Source organism: Schistocerca nitens, chromosome 9 (genome assembly GCF_023898315.1).
Source record: "Schistocerca nitens isolate TAMUIC-IGC-003100 chromosome 9, iqSchNite1.1, whole genome shotgun sequence".
NCBI classification, from domain to species: domain Eukaryota; kingdom Metazoa; phylum Arthropoda; class Insecta; order Orthoptera; family Acrididae; genus Schistocerca; species Schistocerca nitens.
Window position 1 is genome coordinate 346,485,475 of NC_064622.1, and position 10,259 is coordinate 346,495,733.

The 10,259-nt window shown below is 38.7% G+C and overlaps 1 protein-coding gene across 2 annotated transcripts in view; it reads left to right on the forward strand.

Moving 5' to 3' along the window:
- Positions 1-10,259, forward strand: part of LOC126203293 (E3 ubiquitin-protein ligase MARCHF8) — a 78,251-nt gene that overhangs the window by 60,295 nt on the left and 7,697 nt on the right. For both annotated transcript variants that reach the window (XM_049937552.1, XM_049937553.1), the window contains 2 exons: positions 7,800-7,980; positions 8,629-9,177. In XM_049937552.1, the coding sequence (XP_049793509.1) occupies positions 7,800-7,980; positions 8,629-9,177 (730 nt within the window). The remainder of the gene's footprint in view (positions 1-7,799; positions 7,981-8,628; positions 9,178-10,259) is intronic.

The following is a 10,259-nucleotide window of genomic DNA, read 5'->3' on the forward strand; positions in this document are numbered from 1 at the left end:
ACAAGAAGACAGGCTGTTGATCAGTATGTGAGTAGTTGCATACCATGTGCACAAAATACCAATCTCTGTCATCAACCAATACCGCTTCAAAGGTTACTGAAGGCATCTATATCATTTGTAATGGTAGGAATGGTTGTGTTCAGTCCATTCAGCCTGCTCCACTGGGTAACCGATACGTGATAACCAGCACAGAACATTTCTCACATTACATAGCAGTTTTTGCAATCCTGAATGAACAAACGAGTGTAGGGGCTCATACAGTGGCTATTGAACTTTGGTGTTCCCGACACAATAATTACAGATCAGTGTACCAAATCCATGTCCAAGCTGCTTAAACGGATGTGCCAAATATTGTGAATCCAGAAATTATGAACTAGTTCCTTCCACCCTCAAATGGAAGAGCAGAATATGGTAAAATATTAAGTCACTATGTGAACGGACACCACAACAACTGGGATATTTACGTGCCTTACCTTGTGGCTACGTAAAATTCTAAAGTATGTGACAGTCTTCGACTCTCTTTATCATATGCTAGAAAGGTGCTATCGCCTGTCGAAGAGATTAAGTGTAAAGTTGGGAAAAATGGAGAGTCATTGAAGAAGTTTGTGCATATGTTTCAGAATTCGTGGAAATGAGAAGGAAAGCAAATATATAAGCACTTGAGCTGCAAAAACAAATGAGACACCTTGTTGTTAAGCTATCTGAGTGTAAAATGGGTCAGTAGGTTATTCTGGCAAATTCCTTAACACCAACAGAAATTACATTAGTCATGAATGTGAAGCTACAGTTACTGATGAGAACTTCCATTGTTTATGTAGGGCACTTTAAACCTTTTAAGGGTACTCTGGACACTTTGCTTCACGTGGCAGTGCCCTAACCCCGGGAAAGTTAAAAGTAAGAAGAGGAGAAGAGAAGTGAGAACTGATGAGCAGAATGCACACAGAGTGCTTACACACTCAGATTACATCAGTGCAAACCAAACTCTGTGGGATATATATAAATGGTTTGAGGTAAACCATGTGATAATTGTATCATTGTGTTAGTATAGTGGAGTTGTAATTTTGGTGTACATGTGGTGGTGTTACTAAATTCTGTGATAGACAGACAGTTTGTAAGTGAATGGGAGGATGGTATGTAAATACCAGTCTCGCAAGAGGGGGAGGGAGAATGATGCAAATTCCTTTCCTCTAGGTGGTTTAGCACCAATACTGTCCAGAGTTGGTATGATAATTCTAATGATATTGCAGCTCTTTGTGGGAGAAGTAGTGGATGCACTACAGTACTAATGGAACAGAGTTGTCATTGTTTTATCATGTGACAATGGTCAAGATTAATACCGATAGAGCTAGGCTTTATGCATTTGCTTGGTTCCCCATGGCAAGTGTGGATGTGTGTTACCGGTGTTTCATGGTCCATCCCTACCCGGTAAAATAGAACATTTGTATGGGAGAAAACTCAGGTGTTGCAGATGTCCAAGGAGAGGAGTAACCGTGTTGTCAGTGGATGAGCTCCATTTGCTTCAAAGAAAGAGGATTACAGTATGCCCAACCAGGATGGTTCAGAGTGGCACATGAGTGTGTGAAATGGAGTTATTCCTGGGTAAAGTGTAAGTGGCAGGATGCCAGAGGGATGTTCAGACACTACACCCATACTTTCAGAGAGTGGGAAGGCATTGAGTTTACTCCATATTTGTTCCACAGGTAGTGATTGTGAACTGTTACAAGGACATCTCAAGAGAATGAGGAGGTCAGACTCACAAACTAGCACAATATTCATTACTGGTGCTACCTGTGAAAAGTGGTGGGAATGGCATCCCTTTTCCCAGTGCCATCACTTTACTAATGGTAATAAACCTGACACAACTTTCATTGTATTAGAGAGAAAAACAATTAGACATTTTGCCAACCCAGAACCTAGTCTATTTAAATGGCATCGTAAAACAAGACCACCTCCACTCATTGGGGGATCTTACAGCTTCACAGAAGGGTCATTTTATCATTGAGCAAATGTTTCAGCATGTACAGCAGGATTGTGATAAGCAGTACAAAACATCATGATCATGAGTATCACAGTTTTTGGTACTGCTGTTACTCTGGTTTTGCTTTGTCTAAACTGGATGTATCTTGGGCACAGACCCATTTACCCTCATGAGCTCCCAGTGCATCAATTACCAATGGATTGGGCTACTGGCAGCAACTAATGGTTAGTTGAGTAAGAGTTAGATATGGAGCTGTCTGATAAACAAGGAGAAATGCTAAGCATGAGAAAGAATTGAGCAGAACTATTTGCTGTTAAATGATTGCTGGGAAATTTGACAAGGAAAGAGAATTTGATGATGTAATTATACTATTTTGTAAGTGATGATACAGTGGACTCTTGCTCCTATGAAAAAACAAGAAAAGTTCAGTAGACTAATTATGGAAATTATTTAATTGGATAAATAAAAAAATCTACTCACCAAGCGGTGGCAGAAAACACACATAAAGGACTGTTGTGATTAGCAAGCTTGCGGAACCAGTGACTCCTTCAGGCAGAAGGGCTGAAGGGGAAGGAAGAAGGATGAAGGAAAAGAACTAGAGAGGTCTAGGAAAAGGAGTAGATTTTGGGAAAGTCACCCGAAACCACGGGTCAGGGGAGACTTACCGTACGGGATGAGAAGGAGAGACTGATTATTGGGGACTGCATCGGACGAGATTTGAAAACCTGAGGGCTTAAAGGTGGAAGACAGGGTAATATGCAAGGCAGAAATTGCTACTAAAACATTGTGCATGAGTTAATAAAAGTGAGAAGCTAAGTGCATTATATGTAACAGAGGTGGGAGGGGGTGGTGAAAAGTAGATGGGAAAGACAACGAAAGATGCAAAAAAATTAAAATGGAGTGAAGCAAAGAGTAGTTACAGTGAAGAAAAGCTGATACGCAAGAAATTAACATAAATTAAGACCAGATGGGTGGTGAGAACCAAGGACATGTTGTAGTGCTAGTTCCCACTTGCAGAGATCTGAGAAACTGGTGTCTGGGGGAAGAATCCAGATGGCGCGTGTGGTGAAACAGGTGCCGAGGTTACGAGTGTCACGCTGTAAAGCATGCTCTGCAACAGGATATTGCGAGTTGTCAGTATATACCCTCTGCTTTTGCAACAGGCAAGTTGCCTGAGACTGCAGTCGTGCGTACCTATTGTTGACAAAGGCCTTAGTGGCTGAAAGCTTTAATTGTGAGAGGCTTTTTGTTGTGCCTATCTGCGACTCAGCATCTCTGCTATATGGTGAGTAGCAATTTTCCTTCTCATAATATTGTTAGGTCACATTCAAATGGTTACAGGTGTGGAAAATACAGCTGTAGTAAACACCTTAACTACTTGAATATGACTTATGATTGTAATTGCAATAGTGGGTATTGTAACGGTCTGTAGCGAAAATGAAGTCCTCTAACAAATTCAATGAATCTGTGATCCGACAACACAATATAATAGCGTAAAATATGGAATTGCCCATTATACAGTGGAATAGCTGCATTTGTACAGCTTGGAGATATCTTTCAGAGGCTGTTGTAAGTATGCAGTACATGGTGACATATATTGCTTCACTGCGAATGACTGTTTTGTATAACTTGGCCAGCAGGTATATGGGCATTTGCACACCAGATAGTACTCCAGTGTTCTGCCATCACATCCAAGCAGCTATGATTTTAGCTCTTACATCACTGATGATGCTGCCATTGCTTTATTGATGGGGTTTAAAGTTTTGAGTTTTAGATTTTGACTTTTGGTTTGGTGTGTTCCATGATGAGAAACTGTTTCCAAATGTCTAATTTTAGCAATATTTAACTGGAGTCATAAATTACTGAGATACTCATACCGTGCCAGGATTTTTTGTGATCCTGTTTTGTGGAAGCAGCAATTGTGACATTATCATTGTAAAGCCCAAGGTATGTTCTGCTTCATGTTTCATATGTTGATATCAATGACCAAGCTGAACAATACTGATGACAGTGAGACCCCCCATGCTCCCAACTATCATCAGATTGCTGTTGTATAGACATTCCTATGCAACATTTTGACCTGGTCAGTATGGTGTACATACACATTGTAATTTGAGTGTGTAGCAAAATTTGTTGGTTTGGATTGAATGTAGGGAAAGAGTGTGCAATAGTGAGGCTTTCTCACTGTTCATCAGTGAAATTTATTACCTCTGATTTTAAGTCTCAGTAATGAGTGACAGGCAGCTAATAATTCAAAAGGTAAAAGTACTTTGGAACTAGAATGTGTGCTGTTGGTCTAATGTTGTTTCATATTCTCTCCCTTGGCCGCATGAGCTTGATTATCCAGCATTTTATGTAGTTTTTCCTTCCCTTTACAAAGAAAAAATTTGTTTGTTCTTTGTCTTGATGAAGGAATGTAAAACTTTAAGATTTGGCTTTTTTATTGTTGTTTAGTCTTGCTCCAAAAGTCCCTGTTGAGAGGATGATGAGTGTAGACTCCTCTGCTGTCAATAATAATAATAATAATAATAAAGAGCAATTAGATGAAAAGAAGCAGAAATTACAAGTATTGGCCAAACGACTTAGAAGATACAAAAAAAGTGAAAATAGAAGGAAACAAAACCAAACATTCAACACAAACCAAAAGAAATTTTACCAGACAATAGATAACACACACATTAAAATAACACACACAAAGAAAGAAAGAAATAAGTAATAATAATAATAATAATTATTATTATTATTATTATTATTATCTTCTTTCGTTTCTCAGACCTTAGGTCTGGTTAAAAATGGAAAGTGACGCGGACCTTGATCAAGCGTGACTTCCTTTTAACTGTACGGTATATGTTACATTGCATTTAGGAACTTTCGTGTAATTGAACATGTATCAATAATTACAGATTTCTGTAGTTGTATATATACGTTTGGATGCAGCTGTATTGCGTTGATGTACTGGTGGATATTGTGTGGTATGACTCCTGTAGTTGATAGTATAATTGGTATGATGTCAACTTTATTCTGATGCCACATGTCTTTGACTTCCTCAGCCAGTTGGATGTATTTTTCAATTTTTTCACCTGTTTTCTTTTGTATATTTGTTGTATTGGGTATGGATATTTCGATTAGTTGTGTTAATTTCTTCTTTTTATTGGTGAGTATGATGTCAGGTTTGTTATGTGGTGTTGTTTTATCTGTTATAATGGTTCTGTTCCAGTATAATTTGTATTCATCATTCTCCAGTACATTTTGTGGTGCATACTTGTATGTGGGAACGTGTTGTTTTATTAGTTTATGTTGTATGGCAAGTTGTTGATGTATTATTTTTGCTACATTGTCATGTCTTCTGCGGTATTCTGTGTTTGCTAGTATTGTACATCCGCTTGTGATGTGGTCTACTGTTTCTATTTGTTGTTTGCAAAGTCTGCATTTATCTGTTGTGGTATTGGGATCTTTAATAATATGCTTGCTGTAATATCTGGTGTTTATTGTTTGATCCTGTATTGCAATCATGACTCCTTCCGTCTCACTGTATATATTGCCTTTTCTTAGCCATGTGTTGGATGCGTCTTGATCGATGTGTGACTGTGTTAGATGATACGGGTGCTTGCCATGTAGTGTTTTCTTTTTCCAATTTACTTTCTTCGTATCTATTGATGTTATGTGATCTAAAGGGTTGTAGAAAGGGTTATGAAATTGCAGTGGTGTAGCCGATGTATTTATATGAGTGATTGCTTTGTGTATTTTGCTAGTTTCTGCTCGTTCTATAAAGAATTTTCTTAAATTGTCTACCTGTTCATAATGTAGGTTTTTTATGTCGATAAATCCTCTTCCTCCTTCCTTTCTGCTTAATGTGAATCTTTCTGTTGCTGAATGTATGTGATGTATTCTATATTTGTGGCATTGTGATCGTGTAAGTGTATTGAGTGCTTCTAGGTCTGTGTTACTCCATTTCACTACTCCAAATGAGTAGGTCAATATTGGTATAGCATAAGTATTTATAGCTTTTGTCTTGTTTCTTGCTGTCAATTCTGTTTTCAGTATTTTTGTTACTCTTTGTCTATATTTTTCTTTTAGTTCTTCTTTAATATTTTATTTTTATTATTATTATTAAACCAATGTGAAATTTATGATAGACTATAACGATATGTACAAGAAAATTTAATTATATCTCGTATTTTCCATAGATTAATTTTGCCTAATATCCTCCCTCGTGCCCTGTAACCCAGTGCTATGTTTCCCATTGTATTGTGTTTATTCCATCTTATTTTCTTGTTATCCATCTATTCACTTTATCAATTCCTCCTTGCATTGACTTCCATCTCCTTGCTCACAATAATTTGCATAGCCTATTCTCATACATGAGACCTGTTCAAAAATTTCTGAAACTTTGTCTGCATAATTTTTCTGTGTTACCTTTTACTTATTAGGCATAGTCTCCTTCGAAATACACTCCTTCACGATTGATGCACAGCTCCCAAAGTTGTTTCTAGTTCCAGGAGCAGTCTTGGTACACCTCTTGCTGGATTACGTGAAGCACTGATGCAAATTTTCTTTTATCTCTGTATGTTGTTGCAAATCTTTGTCCTTTCAGTGAGGTTTTCAACTTTGGAAATTAGAAAAAAGTCTGCAGGGGCCAGGTCTGGAGAATACAGAGGATGAGGCAGCTCAGTAATTTCATTTTTTGTGCAATAAATACGTACTAACAGGGGTGAATGTAGAGGTGCGTTATTGTGAAGCAAGAGGCCTGAACTGTCTCACCATATTTCAGGCCAATTCCTTCTCACACTTTCTCGCAGGTGTCGCAACATGTCCCAATAGTACCGTTAATTAACAGTTTGTCCCTGTGGCAGAAATTCGTGATGAACTAGTCCTTCAAAGTCAAAGAAAGCTATCAGCATGGCTTTGACATTTGACCTGACCTGACAAGCTATTTTTGGTCTTGGAGAACCTTTCCCCATCCATTGTCAAGATTGATCCTTGATCTCAACATCATAACCATAGACCCATGTCTCATTACCAGTCATGATTCTCTTAAGGAACACCTTGTTCTCATTTGTGTGATCCAAAAGCTCTTCACTGATTGTGTGACAAAAGTCTTCAGGTCTTGACTCGTGAGCCATGGGACGAACATGGCGGCAGCACGATGCATTGCAGGGTGCTTTGTCAGGATTTCATGACATGATCCAACTGAAGTATTACATTCTTCTGCAATCTCTCGGACAGTCAGTCTTTAATTGGCATGCACAGTCTCGGACATTTCTGACATGAGCATTGTCAGTACATGTCAAAGGGCGTCCTGAATTAGAGTCATCTGTAACTTCCGTCTGGCCATTTTTAAATAGTGTAAACCATTTGTAACACCGAGTATGGCTTAAGCACTCATCACCGTAAGCTTCCTGCATCATTTGGTGTGTCTCTGTAAAGGTTTTCTTGACTTTCATGCAAAATTGAATACAGACCCATTGCTCCTCTAACTCTGCCATCTCGAAATTTGCAAACTGTGTAACACAATGTTCTACTCAATACAGCACTGAACAATAACTAAGTCATACAACACTGAAACTTCCAGCACTTATACTTACACACAGGCATGCCAACCGCATTTTGCTCCAGCACACCACTGGCGTGAAACTATGAATGTTCCAGAATTTTTTGAACAGACTTCGTACATAATAGCTGGTAGTGTGTACATTTGCCTTTCATTTTGAATCACTAATTTTAGACACACATATATTGCTTGATGACTCAGTGTGATAATAGGACAGTATATAGTCCAGGTAATACATAAGGTAACGTTTGTGATGTTATTGCTCTTCAGAATTTGCCACTGTGAAGGAGACAGCGAAGTTCCACTCATTGCTCCCTGCTACTGTGCTGGGTCATTGCGGTATGTTCACCAAGCTTGCCTACAGCAATGGATCAAATCATCAGACATCCGTAGCTGTGAGCTCTGCAAGTTTCAGTTTATCATGCAGAGCAAGATCAAGCCTTTCAGTGAGGTAACAAAAGATGAGCAAACTGTGTAATATTGTTTTGAGTAATAACTGATGCCCAATGTATTAATGCATCTTTCAAAAGGAAGTTCTTGTTATTGTATAGGCAAAGTATTTGATACTTTAGTTTTGTGTACATTACTGTTACTATAGTCTTTTCAAAACCTGAAAGTCATTGTAAATTTATAAAATTGTTGCTCTCTGTGGTACTTCATGTATTCTTGAGAAAAAATTTAATCAATAAACATTAAATAATACTACCAATCATGATTTCAGACTTGATGACAGTATTAGTCAAAATTGAAGATTTATTGACATTCAGTAACATTAAGGTCGACAAAAATCCCCAGTAGAACCATGGTTTTAATTCTCACCAACTTCTTGGCAGTTGTGAAACCCAGTGCGTAAAGAAAATAATTGATTTACTGACTTATTGTCTTACATATTTGGGACGGTTTTACTACCCCTTGTAGCAGTTTTTATTTCTTCGTATCATCTTGAATATTTTGCAATCTGATTCTACTGATTTTAAAGTAGCCTGTGGCATAACTTAATGTTTGTAGATGTTGGACGAAGTGACAGTCTAACAATATATTACTTTTGCACATCAATATGACTGTGTGTCTAATTTAGTATGTTTCTTCCTACTTTCAGTGGGAAATGCTGGAAATGTCAGGAGTGGAAAGGAGAAAATTATTGTGCTCTGTCACATTCCATGCTGTAGCATTGACATGTGTCGTATGGTCACTATATGTGCTGATTGACCGTACAGCCGAAGAGGTGGGGCGAGGATCCCTGGAATGGCCTTTTTGGACAAAGCTGGTTGTTGTGGCTATTGGTTTTACAGGTGGCCTCGTTTTCATGTACATCCAGTGTAAGGCATACGCACACCTCTGTCGTCGTTGGCGTGCCTTCAATAGAGTTATATTTGTACAGAATGCACCGGAGAAAATGCCTTCTGGACCTGTGCAGTATAGCGCACCACCCTTGGCCCGTGAGGAGTCTCTCTTCCTTTCGGAGGCATCTCACGTCTTAATGGAAGATGCTGTGTCAACAAACCAGGTCGGAGCTGAAAGGACTGAGCTCAGCAGTCCCAGCAGCAGTTGCCATGTTACATCACCTGCAGAAGCATTAGGTGCTCCAGAGGAGGCTGTCTCCCTTTGTGAAATTAGCCGTCTGCTTCAGGTGGAAGATGCTTCAGAGGTATGACATTTATGATTTTGACTGTAAAACTGTGTGTTGCAGCTAAACTCTATTATACAATTGCAAATATTTTCTGAAGTACTTTAAATTTTTATTCATGTTGTGAAGAGCCAACCAGAGGGTTAGCTGTGCAAAGATGAGGTGGATAGCTGTTGAGGCAAACCTTTTTCTTAGTGGGCGATACCAGGTATGCTTCCATGCTCTAGTGTATTAGCAAAGTGTATATGCACTGGGACAACATGGAAATCTGGGAAAAACCTGGGAATTTTTTCGTCCAGGAGAAAAACAGGATAAACTGTGGAAATTTTTAGAATTCCGAGAATGTTTCATTGTTTTAGTTATCTGTTAAATTTTTATAGTTTTGACTGGTAAGAATTGATGCTCTAAAAATTTTTACTTTAGCTTACTACTACAGCATAATACTGCAGCAGTAAAACATAAACGATGGGGTAAAAACCAAAATAGCTCACTACTGCAGAATAATACTGCACTAATAAAACATAAATGATTGGGGAAAAAAACCTTAGGTTGTAAAGAAAATACACTATTTACAGCAACAAACCACAGTGCACACACACAAATGTCTGCCAACAGCAAAATGTGTCAAAGGCTTTAGGACAAAAAAAAAAACACAATACAACTGCTTCCTATGAGTGTGACATCACAACAGTTAACATTATGTTCATTTGAGTTTCCAGCAGGCTCATGCACATACACAGTTGAGTCCCTTACGAGCAGTGTACCTTCCCCCGCTTCTGTCTACCTGAAGTGCGGCTATTAGCTGTATCCGCAGGAGCGAGAGGCAGCCAGATGTGATTCGCAAAAATTTTTCTGGCGTGCACAAGCTGCCAGATTTGCACATGTGTAGAGCAGTCAAGTTATAGTAGGGGGGGGGGGGGGGGGGGTAGTCTCCACGTGACTCTTATTTACATTTAGTGATTTTACTGTTTCCTCTTCATGTACAGCTCTCATGCCAAATAAAAACAAAACAGATTTCTGTGGCTGGGAGCTATCAAGTGAATTAAAATACATTCACGTGATTATATTATGAAAATGAAAGTTGCTACTCACCATATAGCGGA